General features: G+C 37.9%; 1 protein-coding gene across 11 annotated transcripts in view; it reads right to left on the reverse strand.

Moving 5' to 3' along the window:
- SLC41A2 (solute carrier family 41 member 2) overlaps window positions 1–22,285 on the reverse strand; it is a 131,854-nt gene that overhangs the window by 61,599 nt on the left and 47,970 nt on the right. For all 11 annotated transcript variants that reach the window (XM_059186732.1, XM_059186731.1, XM_059186729.1 and 8 more), the window contains 3 exons: window positions 13,391–13,462; window positions 10,885–11,029; window positions 4,058–4,204 (listed from right to left, as the gene is read on the reverse strand). In XM_059186732.1, the coding sequence (XP_059042715.1) occupies window positions 4,058–4,204; window positions 10,885–11,029; window positions 13,391–13,462 (364 nt within the window). The remainder of the gene's footprint in view (window positions 1–4,057; window positions 4,205–10,884; window positions 11,030–13,390; window positions 13,463–22,285) is intronic.

The following is a 22,285-nucleotide window of genomic DNA, read 5'->3' on the forward strand; positions in this document are numbered from 1 at the left end:
ACAGAGAGAGAGAAAGAGAGCGCGCAAGCGAGCACAGTCAGGGGGGAGCAGAAGGAGAAGCAGGCTCCCCAATGGGGAGCCCAATGCGGGACTCAATCCCAGGACCCTGGGATCACAACCTGAGCTGAAGGCAGATGCTTAACTCACTAAGCCACCCAGGCGCCCCTCATTTCCATTGTTTTAAGCCACGGAGTTTGTGGTAATTTGTTATAGCAGCAATAGGAATGAATACAGGTGTACAGATAAAGCTTTGCAGAATTTTAAGCCTAAGAAATGTCTGTGCGCATTAGTATCGATTCTGTGACATACGTAAACTACAGAAAACTAAGGATGAACACAGCTAAAGTGGTTCAAATTGCTGTGATTCCACTTATCTGCCAAACAGAAGAGCCATCTTTCTGATTCATGGCTTGTATCTTTTATTGGATTGCTGGTGGCGTTTTGCAACAACTGTCACACAATTTTCATTAACAACGTTCATTATTCTTACCCTAAATTCTTTTGAAATATGTAGCTGCTATGCATGACATTCTTATATGTCAGCTGTTTGTGTGTGAGCTACAAAGCAAGGGGCATGGTAAGTTGTCGATTTTTTTTTTAATACCCTCCATTATAACTATCAGAATTCTCTCACTAAATTGACCTTCCAGGAATCACTCTAAACTAAGATGGTGAGGGCTGAAAATCTCTGAAGACTGACATGTAAGAAAAATTTAGATTCTACTCATATCACCATATTACTCATACTCACACCCAGGCAGGGATATTCTAGAATGCCTTGTAATTAACTAGCTGGTCTCCCTGTCGGTTTCTATGGATTGGAGCTACCTAAGGATGATCGTGATTGTTCTATGGCTTCAACTAAGCCATCTTTTTAAAGTTAACCTCAAAGAATAAGAAACCCGTCAACATTCTGCTTCTCAGATCTTGCCTAAAAAGAGAAAAGCTGACAGTTTGTCAAATCAATAAAATCATACCAGAATTAGATAGCCATGGAGTTATACAAAGAACTGAAAAGAGTTCTTAAAATTCTCTCTCTCTTTTTTAAAAGATTATTTATTTATTTATTTGACAGGGAAAGATGGAACACAAGCAGGGGGAGTGGGAGAAGGAGCGGCAGGCTCCCCACTGAGCAGGAAGCCACTCAGGCGCCCTCTTAAAATCCTCTTAAAAGTATGCAAACAAGAAGAAAGAAAGGGCAGCAATCACTATGTACAGATATTCTGGTTGCTGGCCTAACCACAACCTTTTAATAGCTTTTAAAAGTTACTACTGTTTAAACATTACTGTATGAATGAATAAATGCCTTTCTATCTTCTCGGCAAGTCATACCAAAGCATATCATAGTTCAGAGCTTAGATTATTTTCTAAACTAACTTTCTATTTTTGTTTCTATTTCAGTATCTCCTAGCCATATGCTACCATTTAAATTTTTCTGTATAGATACTAATCCCCAAGATACTCTTCCAATATTTTCCCAATACTAAGTATTCATTGAAAGGGTCATTTTGTTGTTGTTGTTGTTACAATCTATTCTGCTGTTGGACAAAGAACATAGCAAGATCACTCAGAAAGATACCTGTCTATTTCCATGTGTGTATGACATCCTGAATAACTTCTATTCACATTAACTGGATAGCTTTCCAAAGAAATAAAGCATTTCACCAAGTGTTATTTATTTAACATCCATTTATGTATATGGCCCTATGGGAGTCAGATAGATTGACTGATTGATTGATTGATTGATTGAGAAAACACAGAATTTTTTCCTCAGAAGCTTATACCCTCATAAAGGAAGGTACTACATTTACACAAAAAGCTATAATGATCAGTAAAATGTAAAGAACCATCACACGAGACATTATCAGTGAAGGGTTACAGGAATTCAGAGGAAAAGATCAATTAACATGAGAGAAATGTATGAATCTAGCACTGAAAATGAGTCCTCTGACTGGCCTCAATGAAGGGGAAGGGAATGACATAAGAAAAGAAAGGGAAAAATCTTGCCTGACACACGAGAATCAGTAACTGACACACAAGAATCAGTAACTGACGCAGGAGAATCAGTAACTGCGTGAGTCCGGCAGGAGTAACAAGCCCAAGAAAGGGAGGAGCAGGTTTTCCGCCGACTCCCAGAGGCTGTAAACACAAGGCTAAACCTTTAACTTTGTTAACTGAACAACAAAGACTTAGGTGACGACACAAAATAAAGTCCACAGGAATAAACAAAGCTCTGGGCTTGTTTTGCCCTTTTTGTGGGGAACTGGTGAGGTACAAAGGGTAAAAATCCTGTATTTACCTCAGATACCAGAAATCAGCAAATTTTATCAGAACCAAAAGAAACACACTGAATGAATGTAGAGTGAGCTTCAGGACATGCATCCAAACTGAAAAGACAGGAGGGGAGCTGTTCCAAGTCATTCTAAGCATCCAAAATTCTAGGTGAGGAGTTAAGAGAGACTTTCCTCAATGCCCTATTCTTTGGGAGCCGTGTAACACAAGCCTCTATTTGTAACAAAAGCCTAGAGTGGCCATGAAATCCTCTTATCTCTAAAGACTGCTAAGTGTTTCCAACATAGCTCAGGAATTAAACTTCGTTTCCAAGAACCAGCAGGATGAATGGGGTCTCTGAATTTAAATGTGCCTGTTCCCTAACCTCTGTAGTGAGCCGACCACTAACACTGCGCTGGTCTTATGAGGCCCCCTAGCGTTCACGATGAAGACACATACTCCAACACGGGCATCAGAAAACCCTTCATTGTTACAACTATAATTTTAAGAGAGAGAGAGGCTGGTTTAAAAAAAAAAAAAAAAAAAAAAAAAAAAGTCAGCACACACGATTTTCCCCCAAAGTTTATTTACCTTCTGAAATCTCATATACTGAGTCTATTATACCATTATAACAACTGTCGTATTTATCAGGATAACCTTCTTCAGTGGCATTCTCTTACCTTCTTACTCTAGGACTTCAACTGAGGAAACACCCTGATATTCAACCAGCTAGCTGAGAAATGGGTTACAAATGACTCTGTGGTATTTTGAGCAATCAAGTCTGCAAATAAGATACCTTTCCTGCTTCCGTATGTAAGAGAACCCATCCCAGAAACACCACCAGGCTTCTAATCCCATCTCCACCCTACCCTCAAAGTTTCTGGCAAGACCCGTAGAATAATAATAGGTAGAAACACTTCACTCTCTTCTCCCCACTCCTCCTCACACACTTGTCTAATCCGTAAGACTAGGGAAAGGAACACTAACCATACCTAACTCATCTTGTCTTTTGGGATCCAGCCTATTGCCGACAGTCTCCCTTTCCCAACACAGTTAGCAGCCCATTTCTGTGGGGAGGTCTACAAGTCATCCAGCTGCCTGCCTATGACTGGGGAAACGAATGAATGAAGAGTTGGATAAGATTATTAAGTCACATTCTTTAATACTGGCCATATTTTAATCCTTGACGTCAGTATGAATTTCTGAATTATATAAAACAGAGAGAAAGTATGACCAATTATCATCCCCAAAATAAATTAAAGCAGATTATCCCTTTACTATTATAACTCCTTTTCTGTGCTTTGCTTGACAGGAAGAGGAAAGAGTAGAACATTGCCCTAAATATACTTGTCCATACAGCCCTCCTTGTATATTTCACAACAACAATGAAAACTCAAGACCTAAATGAACAATATCTTACTACCTTTAGGCCATTGCTTGTTTATTGTCTTCTGCTTTGTTTCAAGTGGACATATCTTTTTCTAAATGAGAAGCATTTTCCTTCAACATCAAGTTTTATTGACCAACTCATTAAATAATTTAAGGTAATTTTATATACTAAATGATGCTTCCCTTAATAAATGACTGCCTTTGTCAAGTTAAAGCCCTTTCTTTAGTTCAAAAACATGTATCTGAAACTTACTTCTTCAAACCAAATGTACTTTAGACTTACTTTAAAGAATACCATAAATCTGTATAGAATTCACAAACTGTATGAGGATAGATGAATAAATTTATTTGAACGGACTCTGAATAACCCATTATATTTAATTCCAAATTAACTTACCAAGACAGGAGTACAAACCCTGACTTATCCAGGCTAATATGGCAAGAGTTATGAGGTCGCCAAAACTAGCAGCAATGGGGGTAGCAACATTATCAGGATTTATGCCAGTCTTCTTTGAACCAACGATAACCCCAACCATTATTATTCCTAGAAGAAAGAAAACTCATTACTTTTTATGCTGTGATTTAGAGAAAATCAATCCCCTGCATTCCAAAATATAAAGGCTAGACCAACAGCGCATCAGTTCCAGTCAGACTGCTTAGATAAGTTGACTAAAGCAAACAAAACATTTTACTCTAATGCTTTGGCAAAATGCCTTTCAACAAATTCCAAGTAGGGATCATAGAAGATTTCAGAAGTTCAGTGTTGCATCTGGAGACCTGAAAAGCTACTGCAAAATAACATCAAAGCTAAAGTTTCAGATTTAATAACGTGTATGTCTCAGGTGTAATGTATTTGTGTGTACCAAACCCAAAGAGTTTATTTTAACCCTCAAAGTATGAAAATGTCAAAGAAAGGTGAGGCATATTTATATGCACAGCAACTGGGAAGAAGACCAAAAAAATGGATTTGTCTACATGGTGGTAGCCAGAATGCTTGCTTCATTTTATTTTTTAAAAGTGATGAAGCAGGGATGGGGGTGCCTGGGTGGCTCAGTCCGTTAAGCGTCTGCCTTCGGCTCAGGTCATGATCCCAGGGTTCTGGGATCGAGTCCCACATCGGGCTCTTTGCTCAGCAGGGAGCCCGCCTCTCCCTCTGCCTCTGCCTGCCTCTCTGTCTCGCTTTTTCTGACAAATAAATAAATAAAATCTTTTAAAAAAAAGTTTAAAAATAAAAGTGATGAAGCACTTAGAGGAGTGAGATAATTAAAATTTGAACACTGGAGGCCAAAATACAAAAAACAGTCTCTAAAGAAGTTTCTTTTTCTTTTCTTTTTTTTTTTTTTTAAAGATTTATTTATTTATTTTGAGAGAGAGTGAGCAAAAGGGGCTCGATCTCACAACCCTGAGATCAGGACCTGAGCCTAAACTAAGAGTCAACACTGAACCAACTGCGTCACAGAGGTAACCCTATCGGGTATTATTTAAAACCAAAGTTTCTATCTATGAACTTCCAACTAGAGAGGATGAAAATATGACTGTATACTTGCACTCCTAAATATTTATTTTCTTGAATCATAGAAATGGTGAGGGAAGGTGACAACAATTATGACCATACCCCGTTGCATGCATTTTCTCAGACCAAACTGTAGAGGATGCAGGTGCAGAGAATATTCAAGATTAGTGCACTTAGATGCTAACCATAAACCAGTACGGAAGCCTAAATATGGCTACAGGAAAAAAATCCAACAGAATCTCCCTGCATTTTTATACTGACAATGACTCAAAATGATTTTATTCTAGCATACTCATTTTATAGATAATAAAGCTGAGGTCCTGGGAATACGTTTTAAGTTCAGGTCACAGAACTTGCAAGCAACTCTAGCCCCGTGTCTTCTACCAACCCATAAAGGCAAAATTATTAAAAGTAGAATTTTCGTGTTGCTTCAAACAATGTCTCATTTCTTATATTCTGGAGACATTTTCAATCTACAGACTCATGCAATAGCAGAAAAAAATTTTAAATGCATTATGTAATAATCAAGATGCAATCCTACAGAATTCTTCTTTCAAAGTCAGCACATTTAAAGACTGATATGGAAAGTTCTCCTAGGACAGAATGCCATCCGTATCTTTTCAGCTGAAAACAGATATTTTGCCAGCATGGACCAGTAGAAAGAGCTGGGAGTCAGGAAACAGCCTGTAATTCTCATTTAATGTAACCCAGCTGATGAAACTAGAGAAGTCACCTTACCTGGGTCAGTTTTCTCACCTACAAAAGGTGGTTAATAGGATGTGGCATATACATATATAAAGGTCAAGCTCTCATAAAATTAGAATACACATTATTCAAAGTAAGGAACCTTAAGTAAATATATTTTAAAGGTCTGGATTCTTATGATTTTGAAAATCCTGGACAATAAAATAGTTTTTACCGAAAAATTTTTAAACCTCTCTAAAGAAAATAAGATTAGGAAAAAAAAAAACAGAACCAAATGAACTTAAAGAGAAAGAAGCTAATGCTTTAGGGTTTGTTTGTTTTGTTTTTTACCAGAAATTAATTTCCTAGTAGCTTGGGGTGCCTGGGTGGCTCAGTCGGTTAAGTGACTACCTTCAGCTCGAGTCATGATCCCAAGGCCCTGGAATCAAACCTCGCATCGGGCTTCCTGCTCAGCAGGAAGTACAAACCCTGACTTATCTCCCTCTTTCTCTGCCTGCTGCTCTGCCTACTTGTGCTCTCTCTCTACCACTCTCAAATAAAGTCTTAAAAAAAATTTCCCAGTAACTTAACTTCACCCTGCTTTGGCCAGTGTTAACTCCCCTGAATTCTGGTAATTCCATGCAGAGACGAGAAACTACCCCTAATATAATTTAAGTACCCAAACAAAATGCTCGAAAATATTTTGGAAGTCAAGTCTTAATTTTAATACAATACCCTAAATTCCCAGAACCTAACCAAAAAAGTTACCTTAACACTTGTACAATCACCTGACATGAGAATTTTCTATTTTTCACCTTGCTGGTGATATAAGGGTAAGAAGATGGTAATTGTATAATAAAAAGAACAAAGTCTTTATCATTATGATTTCATAATAAACTAGTTCTCCAGTGCTGAGTTCTTAATAAATAAATACAACAAATGATATCCCAAATGAAAAATTCTAATGTAGTTAAGTTTTTAAATCTTCTGGCTCTTTAAAAGTCTATAGCCAGCAATATACTGGGTTGAGCATATGGTTATATTTGTATTGCCACAGAAATAGTGAAGAAATTTTTTTTTTAATCTCAAACTTTAAAAAATTTTAACACAGGGACTGCTTTTGAAATTCGGAATTCCTAGAATCCTTGTTACTCAAATGACAAACGGGTAAATCCTCTGCATGATTTCCAGAAAGGAGTTTCTCAACTAATTTAATTTACAGAAACTAGTGAATACCTAGATTTTTTTCCCGAGCTCATTGGGAACTCTACCAGAATACCTAAGGCCAGGAGACAACTTCAGATAGCATGTTCTAATACAAACAATTATAAGAACATATTATGAGCAACCATATGCCAGAAAATTTGACAATCTGGAAGACATGGAGGCATTCCTAGAGACATATAAACTACCAAAACTGAACCAGGAAGAAACAGGAAACCCGAACAGACCCATAACCAGTAAGGAGATTGAAGCAGTCATCAAAAATCTCCCGACAAACAAGAGCCCAGGGCCAGACGGCTTCCCAGGGGAATTCTACCAAACATTTAGAGAAGAATTAATATGATTCTTCTGAAACTGTTCCAAAAAATAGAAATGGAAGGAAAACTTCCAAACTTATTTTATAAGGCCAGCATTACCTTGATCCCAAAACCAGACAAAGACCCCATCAAAAAAGAATTATAGACCAATATCTTGATGAACACAGATGCGGAAATTCTCACCAAAATACTAGCCAATAGGAACCAACAGTACATTAAAAGGATTATTCACCAGGACCAAGTGGGATTTATCCCAGGACTGCAAGGTTGGTTTAACATCCACAAATCAATCAATGTGATACAATACATGAATAAAAGAAAGAACAAGAACCATATGATACTCTCAATAGATGCTGAAAAAGCATCTGACAAAATACAGCCTCCTTTCTTGATCAAAACTCTTCGGAGTGTAAGGATAGAGGGTACACACCTCAATATCATCAAAGCCATCTATGAAGAACCCACAGCGCATATTGCTCTCAACAGGGAAAAACTGAGAGCTTTTCTGCTAAGGTCAGGAAGAAAGCAGGGATGTCCATTAACACCACTGCTATTCCACACAGTGCTAGAAGTTCTAGCCTCGGCAATCAGACAACAAAAAGAAACTAAAGGCATCCAAATCGGCAAAAAAGAAGTCAAACTATCGCTCTTTGTAGACAATATGATACTTCATGTGGAAAACCCAAAAGACTCCACTCCAAATCTGCTAGAACTTGTACAGGAATTCAGTAAAGTGTCAGGATATAAAATCAATGCACAGAAATCAGTTGCATTTCTATACACCAACCATAAGGCAGAAGAAAGAGAAATTAAGGAGTCAATCCCATTTATAATTGCAGCCAAAATATAAGATACCTAGGAAGAAACCTAACCAAAGAGGCAAAGAATCTGTACTCAGAAAATGACAAAGTATTCATGAAAGAAACTGAGGAAGACACAAAGAAATGGAAAAATGTTCCATGCTCATGGATTGGAAGAACAAATACTGTGACAATGTTTATGCCACCTAAAGCAATCTATATGTTTAATGCAATCCCTATCAAAATACCATCCTTTTTATTTTTTTTAAGAAATGGAACAAATAATCCCAAGATTTATATGGAACCAGAAAAGACCTTGAATAGCCAGAAGAATGTTGAAAAGAAAGCCAAAGTTGGGTTGGCATCACAATTCCAGACTTCAAGTTCTATTACAAAGCTGTCATCATCAAGACAGTATGGTCCTGGCACAAAACAGACACATAGATCAATGGGACTAAATATAGAGCCCAGAAATAGACCCTCAACTCTATGTTCAACTAATCTTCTACAAAGCAGGAAAGAATGTCCAATGGAAAAAAGATGGTCTCTTCAACAAACGGTGTTGGGAAAATTGGACAGCCACATGCACAAAAATGAACTGGACGATTTCCTTACACCACACACAAAACCAGACTCATAATGGGTGAATGACCTTAATGTGAGAAAAGAATCCATCAAAATTCTTGAGGAGAACACAGGCAGCAACCTCTTCAACCTCAGCCACAGTAACTTCTAGGAACATCGCCAAAGGCAAGGGAAGCAAGGGCAGAAATGAACTATTGGGACTTCATCAAGATCAAAAGCTTTCTCACAACAAAGGAAACAGTGGACAAAACCAAAAGACAACTGACAGAATTGGAGAAGGTATTTGCCAAGGACATATCAGATAAAGGGCTAGTATCCAAAATCTATAAAGAACTTATCAAACTCAACACCCAAAGACAAATAATCCAATCAAGAAATGGGCAGAGGACATGAACAGACATTTCTGCAAAGAAGACATCCAGATGGCCAACAGACACATGAAAAAGTGCTCCCCATTACTCAGCATCGGGGAAATACAAGTCGAAACCACAGTGAGATACCACTTCACACCAGTCAGAATGGCTAAAATTAACAAGTCAGGAAATGACAGATGCTGGTGAGGATGGAGGGAAAGGGGAACCCTCCTACACTGTTGGTGGGAATGCAGGCTGGTGCAGCCACTCTGGAAAACAGCATGGAGGTTCCTCAAAATGTTGAAAATAGAGCTACCCTATGACCCAGCAATCACACTACTGGGTATTTACCCTAAAGATATAAATGTAGTGATCTGAAGGGGCACGTGCACCTGAATGTTTATAGCAGCAATGTCCATAATAGCCAAACTATGGAAAGAACCTAGATGTCCATCAACAGAGGAATGGATAAAGAAGATGTGGTGTACATATATATAATGGAATATTATGCAGCCATCAAAAGAAGTAAAATCTTGCCAATTGCAATGATGTGGATGAAACTAGAGGGTATTATGATGAGCAAAGTAAGTCAATCAGAGAAAGACAATGATCATATGAGGAATTTGAGGGGCAACCTTGGGGGTTTAGGGGGTAGGGAAGGAAAAAGTGAAACAAGATGGGATTGGGAGGGAGACAAACTAAAAGAGACTCTTAATCTCACAAAACAAACTGAGGGTTGCTGGGAGGAGGGGGGTAGGTTATGGACACTGGGGAGGGTATGTGCTATGGTGAGTTATGAAGTGTGTAAGCCTGACAATTCACAGACCTGTACCCCTGGGGCTAATAATACATTATATGTTAATAAAGAAAAAAGAAATAAAGCCTGTTCTATACTTACTAAGGCTTATATATAATATATATAAGTGTATCTGAAATAAGACACTTTAAAAGCTTATAGATAAATTTCCTCTTCTGCCTGCACTCTTGGTGGGAATGCAGACTGATATGGCACTCTGGAAAATAGTATGGAGGTTCCTCAAAAAGTTAAAAATAGAACTACGTACCCCTACAGTCTAGCATTTGCACTACTAGGTTATTTACCCTAAGAATAAAAAAAAAAAAAAAACTAATTCAAAGTGATACATGCCCCCCAGTGTTTATAGCATGATCTACAATAGCCAAACTATGGAAATAGCCCAAGTGGCCCTCAAGTGAGTAACAGATAAAGACGATGTGACAATATACAATGGAATATTACTAAGCCATAAAAAGAATGACATCTTGCCACTTGCCATGATGTAGATGGGAAGTACCATGCTAAGTGAAATAAGTCAGAGGAAGAAATTACCATATGATTTCACTCATATAGGGAATTTAAGAGACAAACAAATGAGCATACGGAAAAAAGAGAGAAAGGCAAACTGAGAAACAGACTCTTAATGGTAGAGAACCTGTAGTTACCAGAATGGAGGTGCCCGGAGGGAACTGGGGAAAACAGATGAAGGGGATTAAGAGTACACTCATCTTGATGAGCACTGAGTCATATATGGAAGTGCTGCATCACTGTGTTATACACCTGAAATTAATATTACATTGAGGTCAACTAACAGGAATTTAAATAAAAATTTAAAAATTTTCCCTGTTGATCTTACAATGAACAAGCATCATTTTAATAAAAATAGTCAACATGGAAAACAAATTATTTGAAAGTGAAAGACCGTGGGGCAGACATTTATAAATTTACTTGCCTTGTAGAAGAGACGCAATGAAAGCAGTGGCTACACTGCTGGAACACAGAAGTATGGAATGGTCGAGGTAGTACTTCCCCTCCGGGATCCAGCCCAGGATAACCGCCGCCACAGCTGCTAGAAAACCAACCACTGTCGCTTGAACCTAAAAATTGTTTCAGGAAGTCCAACTGAATTATTCATTTCAAAAACCAGTTTTTACTTGATTGTGTAAATATGTATACCAAAAGTCCGAAGAAAGCAGTGCACACAGTCCCTGAGCTGCATCGTTAACCTTTTGAAGAAGCTACTCTATTTTAGCGCTCATATTCCCCAAGGCAGCACTAATATTCCCAAAGGCAGTGAGTTCTCAAACTGTCATAACCAGGTGCCATTGGGGTCCTGAATGGGGTCTAGGAATCTGCTTTTATCAAGCATCCCAAGTGACTTTGATGGTGTAACCCACAGATCATCTAAGAAGACTGAAAGGTACCCAATCCTTACAACTGAACTTGGACTCTCCAGAGGCAGTGCTGGTAAGAAATTGGGTTTTGTGATCCAACAATAAGAGTTTGCCTCCTGGCTATATTGCCCAATCTTGTGGAAAGTTATTTAAAATTAGTTCACTCAACAAGTGTTTATTGAGAATCTAGGGGCACCTGGGTGGCTCTGTCAGTTGAAATCCTGCCTTTGGCTCAAGTCATGATCCCAGAGTCCTGGGATCGAGTCCCACATCGGGTCCTTGCTCGGTGGGGAGCCTGCTTCTCCCTCTGCCTGCTGCCCCCAGCTTGTGCTCTCTATCAAATAAGTAAACATAAAATCTTTAGAAGCTATACAAGGTGGTTGGTCTTGGGCCACACAGTGATCAAAATAGATTTATCTCCTGTTATCCCCCAGCTCTTGGTGGGTGGGCAAATGGTAGAGATATTAAAAAGTAACCTCACGAATAACACAATCATGACCTATAAAGTAACAACAGTAATACGGAATTTGAAAATTGAGATTTAAATGAGTTACATAATACAAAAGTGCTTCCCACAGTGTTGGCACAAAGGAACCCCACGACTAAAGAAAGTAACACTGGGAACTCATAGAATCCTATTAAGTAAAATGTGAGAACTAAAGAAGCCCTAAGGGAACCTAATTCCAAATTCTTCATTGTATTGGTGTCCTGGACTCCTCTGACAGCCTGGTAAAAATTTTGTAAAGATTCCTTTCTCTATGAAAACACAGATGCACTCAAGACTGAGAAGAATTTCTAGGTGCTCACAGACTCTCTGAAGCCAGTCCATGTGGTGGAAGAATCCAGAGCCATCTCTGGCTCCCATCCTGACCATCTGCAGGGAAGGAGGATTACAAGGGAAGGGGGCGGATGAAGAGTGGAAGGAAAAATTAAAAGCTGGGATGGAAAGTCTTAGAATGATGTGATGAATAATTTACATCGCCACTTGTATTACCTGGTAAGAGCTTAGAATATTTAAAGAATAAAATGGAATGTATTTTCCAAATTTTAATGTATATATTAATTTATAGTAGGCTACTTGCTAAATATTTTATTACCCCTGAGTAGGTTCCTACAATTTCAAGCTGGAAAGGAACATTGACATCTCTAATGCAATACTGTGATTTAAAAGAAGAGGATGAAGAAGCCCAGAAAAGTTAAGTAAATTAACAAAGCTTATACAGCTGGTTAATGTTAGAGCTGAGATTAAATCCCAGACTTTCTTATTTCTAACCCTGTGATCTTAGAAGCAGCTACACAGATATTTTTTTAAAGCCCATATTCAAAAAATTCTTTTATTTCTATGTCTTTGAAATGCAATACATGAAATTACTGTTCTGCAGCCATGTTTCTCAATATGATGTCCTAATCGAGCTAAGCTTAAAATTAGTGAGTGTCCCTTAAGTCCACTTGCTAGGGAGTTACTAGGAGGCTGTGGTCATGTGTCTTGGGCATAATAGGAAGAAGCAGGGGAGGAAGAGACATTTACCTGAGATCAGAAGGAGATATAGATAATCTATATAATCCAAGATTTAGTGTATATGTAACTGACAATCTAATGTGCTCATTTATATGAACATTAGTAACATTAACAAATTAAGAAAAACTCTTAAATAAACAGATGACTATAATATATAAAAGTTCAGTTTGAAGATTTACTTTAAAAAAAAAATCAAAGTAGAAAAAACAGAACCTAAGCAATTGAAGTGCAAAATATTTATTTGTACAGATATTAACTCAAATACTCAAATTCTGGCTCTGTAACACATGATAAAAAAATTTATATATTTTATATACTTTTCAATATTTGGAAGAACCTGACCAATTTCTAGAGAAAGAAAAAATTTTTAGAGGTCATGAGTATCTGTTTATTCTATCATTTCTTCAGGGTACTAAATTATTGTCTTGGATCCCCTGAAATAATTAACTGGTAAAGTTAAGAGGGCTAAAATTTATTCCACTCTTGCAAGTAAAACCCTAGATGTATAAACCCAAGATCTGTAAACAAACACATACATCACTTACCTGCTTTAAAGCCAAGTTGCCAATTATGAGGTTCCACTTTTCAATGGGTGAATCCATCTTCCCAATATTTACCTGTTAAGATAGATACTTTCATCATGTATCACTGACTAATCTATATGCTTTCTCTGTTTAAATGTTTAAATAAGCATATGAAGTCTTAAAGCCAAAGATAATTCTTTAGCAAATCTAATGAACACACATTGTACTTTAAATATAATTCTGGATTCACCACCAGTCCTGTATCTCACATTTAGCTTGTCCAAGATGTTTAGAAAAATATATTTTTTAATTTAATTACTAGCTCTCAAGAACTAGTGGACCAATCAGTCCACTGTTTACAATTAACATCATCAAATGTTAACCTAACGTGCCAAATTTTGTGTACTGAGACCCAATATAAATAATTACACAATTTTGAGCTGTTGGCATTTTATGCCATATCATGAAACTAATGTAATTTGAAGAATTACTGACCAGAAAACACAGGATTAAACAAATCATTTATATGTACATAATTTATATTTGAGTCAAGACTAAAATTGTTAGCAATAAAAAATTCATTCAGTTCAGATAAATTTTGATCATGTACCTCAATATTAAAATTTATACATCTTTCTGCTAAATGGAAGAATACTCCCTGAAAAATTATTCAATTGCTCCATAAGCAAAATCGTCACTTTTCAACCATTTAGGATTCAAAACATGTATACCCAAATCTATCGAGTTTTTCTAATGCAATGATTTGGAAAGCAGTGAACGATCTTTATTAATAAAAAAACATACTGAGCTGCATTTCAATTATTCATCATCTGTTTGGTCATGGAAGACAGGTGAACGGGAGAAGTGGGAGATATGTAAGGGTTGTTATTTGTGGATAGTTTACGGACAGACTAGAGTTTAGCTCACTGGCTTCAAGCCAGCAGATTAAGTGCTACGTCAACATTCCCGTCAACATTCCCATTATTGATTTGGAAAACAGAATTCTCGAACCTCCCTCTGGGCTCCCTCTGGGCTCTAGACTCAAAGTACCCAGCAATGCAAATAGTTTTTCAGTATAATTATTCATGCTGTCTTTATTTACAGATCTCTTCCCTAAGCTGGGAAATCTACATTATTCATGAAAGTTGTGAATGTAGCTCCAACAACCTCAGTCTTTGCCTCAGTAATAAGGTATAGGCAACGTTTAAAGGTTTCATGTTCAAGAAATAGGCATGAGAGAGGGTGCCTGGGTGGCTCAGTGGGTTAAGCCGCTGCCTTCAGCTCAGGTCATGATCTCAGGGTCCTGAGATCAAGTCCCACAACGGGCTCTCTACTCAGCAGGAAGCCTGCTTCTCTCTCTGCCTGCCTTTCTGTCTACTTGTGATCTCTGTCTGCCAAATAAATAAATAAATAAATAAATCTTAAAAAAAGAAAAGAAAAGAAAAGAAATAGGCACGAGAGAAATTAGTGTTATCTTTAATAACTTTTAGGAAGAGGTCTATAGGAAGCAATCTAAAATGATTCCATGAAACAGTTTAAAATGTCAAGAGCCCAGGACTGCTTGATGATCTGGAAAGGTGATCTGTAGAGGTGAATCACACATATAGGAAGGTCTAGGAAGTCAAGAAAGGTGAGTCACAGAATGAATAAATGCTATGAATTAGGTATGCTACAGTGCCAGTCACTTGGTACTATTGCCACTAGTCCCTTCTAAAGCCTGGGACCACCTTCCTCAAAATCCTCTTCCTTAAGCTGCAGGTTACAGTCTGCCAGTGACAGGACCTTGCCTAAGATTTGGAAGGCAGAAGCAAAGGAGAGGCCATTATTTCTGTAAGGTCTTGGTAGTCAGACACAGTAGGCATCCAGAGGTCTACACTGCAATGCACCCATGTCTTTCTTTCCCTGCTCCAGTGTCTCAGGCTATTTCTCTGACTCCCCCGCCCCCCGCCATCACAGATCTTTACTTCTCCCACATTTGTGTAAGCCCAAATTGTTCTATCAAATTCCTTATTGCCACAATATTTACCATGGCGGTTCTACTGACCAAACCCATACTGACAGAACAACGTCACACTATTCCATTAATCTGTTTTATAACTGATGAAGATCGCAATTTCTAAGTCCCTTCCAGATCTCTATGTCTCTGAATCTAGAGTCCTTTTAGTCTATCATGAATAAGAAATAGGAAGTTAGTGTAGGATGTGAAATAAACATATTTCGCATTTATGAAATATAATTTATAGTGTGAAATCACAATGTATTATGTGAAATAAACACAAAGTAGAATATATTCACAAATAATAATCACTTTTTTAAAAAATAAAGCAAAGATTTTTAGAAGCAATGATTTTATTTTATTTTTTTCAATATTTTATTTATTTGTTTGACAGAGATCACAAGTAGGCAGAGAGGCAGGGAGAGAGAGAGGAGGAAGCAGGCTCCCTGTCAATCAGAGAGCCCAATGCGGGGCTCAATCCCAGGACCCTGGGATCCTGACCGGAGCCAAAGACAGAGGATTTAACCCACTGAACCACTGAATCCTTGCTTCTAGGGGCAAGGATTTAAAAAAAAAAAAGAAAGGAGAAGTGCCAATCCAAATTTAACTACTTAGGGAAAATACTTACGGTATGGGTGGAAGTAGCAGTTTGGCAGGATACAGAAAATTGACCTTTGTTGCCTCTGTATCATAAAAACTGAACCAAAAATTGGGCTTCCCTACCATACTGTTCAGTGGCCTAGGATTAATATGAACAACCAAACTTTTTCAGAGTAGAGAGGAACAAGAATGAGCGTTCTGTCTGCTTCCCTTCCTCTCTCTCTACCTGCCTCTCTGCCTACTTGTGATCACTGTCTGTCAAATAAATAAATAAAATCTTTAAAAAATATATTTATTGGGACTAGAGATAAAAGTGGGTTAGAATGATCTTGAAATTATAGATTTACAAATACTATAATTGATCTGGAAAAACACATTTAGTATGTAAATACTTGAAACAAGGGTACTGAAAATCTCCACTGAAGTATTAGTCTTAAAATATGTATACATATATATGGGTGCCTGCGTGGCTCAGTCGCTTAAGCATCTGCCTTTGGTTTGGGTCATGATCCCAGGGTCCTGAGTTCTGCTGCTTTGGGCTCCCTGCTCAGCAGGGAGTCTGCTTCTCCCTCTCCATTTGCCCTTCCCCCTCGGATTGAGCTCTCCCTCTAATAAATAAAGTCTTTAAAATATATATATATATATATATATATATATATATATATATATATATATATATATATATTAAATATGTGCTTCCCAAAAAGGGCATATAAAAAAATAAACCTAAATGTTAACCATTGTTATTTCTGAATGATGGGCTTGTGGATAATTTTTATTTTCTTCTTTGTTCATTAGTGAATTGTTCAAATTTTTAGCGCTGAACATGTGGAACTGCTGTAATCAGAAACTGTATTTAAAAACACATAATTGGTAAATTAAAAAATTTGGCAACTAGAAAAGGAAACAGTCTTAGCTTTTTGCCTATGATTTCTTTCTTAAGATTCCCTGTCTGGGCACTCATTAACATATTTGTTTAATTCTTTGAACATTTTTTCCTTTAGTTCTTTGAACATATTTACACTAGATGCTTCGAAAGATTCTGCTAAATCCAACATCTGGGCCTACTTTTTTTTTTTTTTTTTAAGATTTTATCTGTTTATTTGACAGACAGACAGAGAGAGAGATCACAAGTAGGCAGAGAGGCAGGCAGAGAGAAAGGGGGAAGCAGGCTCCCCACTGAGCAGAGAGGCCCATGCGGGGCTCAATCCCAGGACCCTGAAATCATGACCTGGGCTGAAGATAGAGGCTTAACCCACTGAGCCACCCAGGTACCCTATCTAGGCCTACTCTGAGTCACTTTCCATTGATTGAGTATGAATCTCACTATTCTTTTCTTCTTCTTCTTCTTTTTTAATCTATTTATTTATTTGACAGAGAGAGAAAGATCACAAGTAGGCAGAGAGGCAGGCGGAGAGAGGGGAGGAAGCAGGCTCCCCTCCGAGCAGAGAACCCAATGCAGGGCTTGATCCCAGGACCCTGAGACCATGACCTGAGCCGAAGGCAGAAGCTTTAACCCACTGAGCCACCCAGGTGCCCCGAATCTCACTATTCTTAAATATGAATCACAATTTTTTGTTTCTTGCTACATCTAATAATTTCCGGTTAAAAACTAGGCAGCATAATAATGCATAACAATGATTCCGATGATGTTATGTTCTTCTAAGCATTACTGGATTTCCCTTTCAATAGGCCATTAATTCCCCTAGACTCACACTACAGACTCTTGTCTTCTCACAGTATAAAGTAGTTCATATCTTTGCTTCTAGTAAAGCTGGTTCTTTCAGCTAGGAACTATTGCTTTGTAGCCTAGGCATTTGGGGATCACCCCCACACCTAAGTTTGATGGACAGCCAAAGATCTGAGCAGAACTTATACCCAGATTTGGGGGCTCTTGCTTTCTACTCTTCTCTTACTATTGGGATTTCTCCATAAATCTCTACCTGCTGTCAGCTCCAAGCTCTGTTATCTAATAACTCAAGACAATAAAACTTCCACTTTTTGCCACTATACCTATGAACAAGTCACAAAAGGCAACTGGTCAAAAAAAAAAAAAAAAAAAAAAGGCAAAAAACTCACAAATCTTAGCCAGTGTATTTGTCTATCAAGTATAGGCCCCTCTCATGTTTCCGTCTAGTTTTTTGGTTTTGTTTTTTTGGTTTTTGGTTTTATTTTTTGTCAGACTCCCTGACCTCTGTCACCTCAGACTTGTAAAACTGTGGGTTTTCTGCCACATGAGGTCCAGGGATTGGGGAAACTGCCTCGGGGAAAAAAGCTACAAACTTTGCAATCCTTACTCATTATAGACATGGTCTTTTAAGGGTGAACTCAGTTTCTACCTGTTTTTGATCACTTTCTATTGCCTTCAGTTTGTATAGGTTCTCTAATTGTTAAACTTTGGAAAGGTTCACTCGTTACTTCATTCTGCCATTAACTGGAATTAGAAACTTTATTATACATATTTTTACCTGCTTGAAAATTTTTATAAAATGTAACATGGCAAAATGCATACAAACATACACACATACACATACTCTAAAGCCTTTCTGAATGTACAGGGGTGATGTCTATACTCATAATCTTGGTTTTGAGTTTCACACGTGCATCCCATGTATGAAAACTCAACAAACTGTGGACTTCGAATTTTAGTCGTCGATCTGTGTCAATTACACTGCAGTAAAGCTTCAAAGAAAGGGGCGAGTTAAAAATCTAGATGCCTGAAACAGTTTTAGATTAAACATTAAGTAGTTCCACTCTGCAAAGCTATGGCTATGGGTTGGTATTTATAGCATAAGAAACATACTCTAAAATTAAGAACTAAGAGGAATGTGTGGTTTCATTTGTATCTAACAATCAGACAAGAACTGGTAAAATTTAGAATTGTGCCAAGTTTAGGAAACAATACTGAGATTGTAACTATATCAAAATTATGCCATAGTAACTAATATTATTACTTGGGGTTTAATTTTTCTTTATTTTAGAAGTTCTACAATGTGAACTAGAAGTGTAACTTAAAATTATTAGGAAAAGGTTTTGCCCAGTTTTTCACATCCCTCTACTGGAACGTTAAGCTCAATGAAGGCAGGAACATTTTCTGTTTTATTTATTGCTGATTCCCTAGCACATAAGAGCACTTGGCATACTGTAAGGGTTTGGAAATATTTTTTGAATTAGTGAATTAAAAAGGTAGGATGTTACAAAATAATTTCAGAGAATCAAGAGTTCTCTGAGAAGACATTTGAAGCAACAAAAATCAGTTTTGGCTAAAGTGGAAAAGTGTTAATCAAACTGTGTTAGGTAATTTGCTCCTGGAAAATAGATTTATAGGCTTTAAAAATATGTTGTCTTTAGGACAGAGGATGCCATTTTTTTTTAAAGATTTTATTTATTTATTTGACAGGCAGAGATCACAAGTAGGCAGAGAGGCAGGGAGGCTCCCCGCCGAGCAGAGAGCCCGGCGTGGGACTCGATCGCAGGACCCTGAGATCATGACCCAAGCCGAAGGCAGTGGCCCAACCCACTGAGCCACCCAGGCGCCCCAGAGGATGCCATTTTTGACTCTTTTATATTTAGCATCCAGAAGCAGAAAATTCTAGACCTCAGATAACAGAACTTAACCCCAACAATTTATAGAATCACTGTACTTGGATTCTTTTCCAATTATATACTACTGTTATATATACACAACAATTATCTACCATAATATATATCTACTATTGAAAAGGTTAAAATCCAGGAAAAAATTTTGAAGTTAATCATTATAAGCTAGAGATAAATTTTGACTCTAGTAAGAGGGCAAGATAAAGCTGATTTGAATTCATTATTAAATCTCCCTTGTTAAAACAGGAAACCTTCTTATTGAAGTATCTTTTTATCTGGGAACATTTAACCTTTACCTTTATAGAATAATAAGTTGTTTTTTAAAAAAAGGTTTTACTTATTTATTAATTTGACAGACAGATATCACAAGTAGGCAGAGAGGCAGGCAGAGAGAGAGAGAGAGGAGGAAGCAGGCTCCTTGCTGAGCAGAGAACCTAATGTGGGGCTCGATCCCAAGACCCTGGGATCATGACCTGAGCTGAAGGCAGAGGCTTTACCCCACTGAGCCACCCAGTGGTCCCTAGAATAGTAAGTTTTAAAGACAACTGTCCTTCAATGATTGAGTGAGTAGCCTATATCTGATATTTCATGTCTTAATTTCTCTATATACTTAACCAAAGCATTCCTTATAAATCCTATAAACTCATTTACCCTGATTCTCCTGCAGACAATCATACAAATGAGAAAAGACACTTTAATGGAGCAAAAAGATTAAAGTAATCATAGCCTGGTCTTCTATAGCTATAATAATTTTTACTCCTACTTTTACAAGTGAAAATAAATACTACATAGGAAAGTCATAAAATTCAAAAGAATTATTTTTTGACTATAGATGAAAAGGCTGACTTTCGAATAGTACTTGTTTTAAGTTAGAAAAAAAATTATACTCATTGGCCTTTTACCCCTGGAACCAGGGAGTTCAGGCAGGAATCTGCCACAGCAGTCCCAAATGAAGACAACAGACAACTAAATTAAGGTAGTGGCAGGTGGGGCATAAGAGGAAGGGGAGAGGGATTTCATAGGTTAAACTGACAATCTAGACATTAACCTGATAGAAGGGAGGGGATGATTGGTAAGAAATACAAAAGCACAGGTAGAGTATATCTAAGAGTTAGCAATTAGCAACGTGCAAGCAGTAGTGGGCTACATGAAATTATTGACAGAGAACATGAAAACAAGGTACTAATGGTTCAGGCAAACCTCAGATCAAGATAAGCAAAGAAAAAGAAACCAAAAGAGTCGACTAAGAGGAAGTCATGGAAGAGTGGAAGGAAGACAGCATGCGGTCTCAACGTCGAGGGTAACAAAAAAATCTCAAGCAGAGACAGTCAGTGAAGAGTATAAGGAAGGGGAGGCTCTGGGGGCTTTGCTAGGAAGAAGTTGCTAACCTAGGGGCTGCCTGCCTGGCTCAGTTGGTAGTTAAGCATCCGTTTTGATTTCAGCTCACGTCATGATCTCAGGATTGTGGGATTGAGCCCAAAGTCGGGCTCTGCACTCAGCAGGGAGTTTGCTTGAGAGTCTCTCTTTTTCCCTCTTCCTCTGCCCCTCTCAGACCCCTCTCTTCCTCTCTCTGGTTTCTTTCCCCTCCTCTAAAAAAAAAAAAAAAGAAGTCTTTAACCTCGAGTTGCTTTAATAGTTGATACAGTATCAGAATTAGAAAATAGCTGGCTATGATTCCCTAGCACTCTGTAAGCATTATGGTAGTACTTCACCTAGCAAACTTGAGATCAAATTGTCTAAGCATGAAAATATCATACACTAGGTGAATATAGTAGGTTATCATAGCTTAATACCACGAGTTACTAGTTTTCCATCTACTAATTTGTTTACTTTGATCTCTCTCGAATCCTGAGAAAGTTTCAAGTGACTACTCCTAATCCATCAGGCAATCATGTCATCTCTTTCTGAAGATGATGTGAAGATCTGAAGATCCCAATTATGTCTCACTATATCCACTGCTACCACCCTGACCCAACTAGCATCACCTCTAGCCTGTATTACTGCAACAGACTTGTCTCTCTGCTTTAGTCTTTGGCCCTCTGTACCTCTGTCTCAACACAACAGTCAAAATAATCTGTTAAAAGATATCTATCAGATCACAGCACTCCTCTGTTCAAAATCTTCCAATGGCTTTCCATTTCCCACAACAGGCAAAGTCCTTACAAAGGCTCACCATGTGATCTCGCGCCCTGTTCTTTTCCCTTTCTCTCACTGGGTCCCCCCTCCAGGGGCCTCCAGGTTGTTCATTTAACACAGTGGGTCTCAAGCTCTGACGTACATAAGAACAGTCGGTTAAATTACAGATTGCTGAGCCACACGCCCAGAGTTTCAGATTCAGTAGCTTTGGGGTGGAGCTGAGAATTTGCATTCTAACAAGTTGCTAACGGTGCTTATCAGAGACCGCTTGTTGAGAATCATTGATCTATCAAATCAACAGCATTCCTGCCTCTGGCCTTTGACATTGAGTGAGCTGTGCCCATCTTAAATAGCCTCAAAAAATAAAAAGGAAACAAATTAGTAGATAGAAAAGTAATAAATCTTGGCATCAAGCCATGAAAACATAGTATATTCATCTAGTTTATGGTGTCTTCATTGCTTAGAGATCTAGGCAATTTCTTCAGTGTGTGACTCACATATCTTATTATCAGGGAGGAAATTCTCGATCTATCGAAGACATCAACTCCACCTCCACCTCCCAAAGAGAGGCCCAGCTAGCTCAC

Source organism: Mustela lutreola, chromosome 8, assembly GCF_030435805.1.
Source record: "Mustela lutreola isolate mMusLut2 chromosome 8, mMusLut2.pri, whole genome shotgun sequence".
NCBI classification, from domain to species: domain Eukaryota; kingdom Metazoa; phylum Chordata; class Mammalia; order Carnivora; family Mustelidae; genus Mustela; species Mustela lutreola.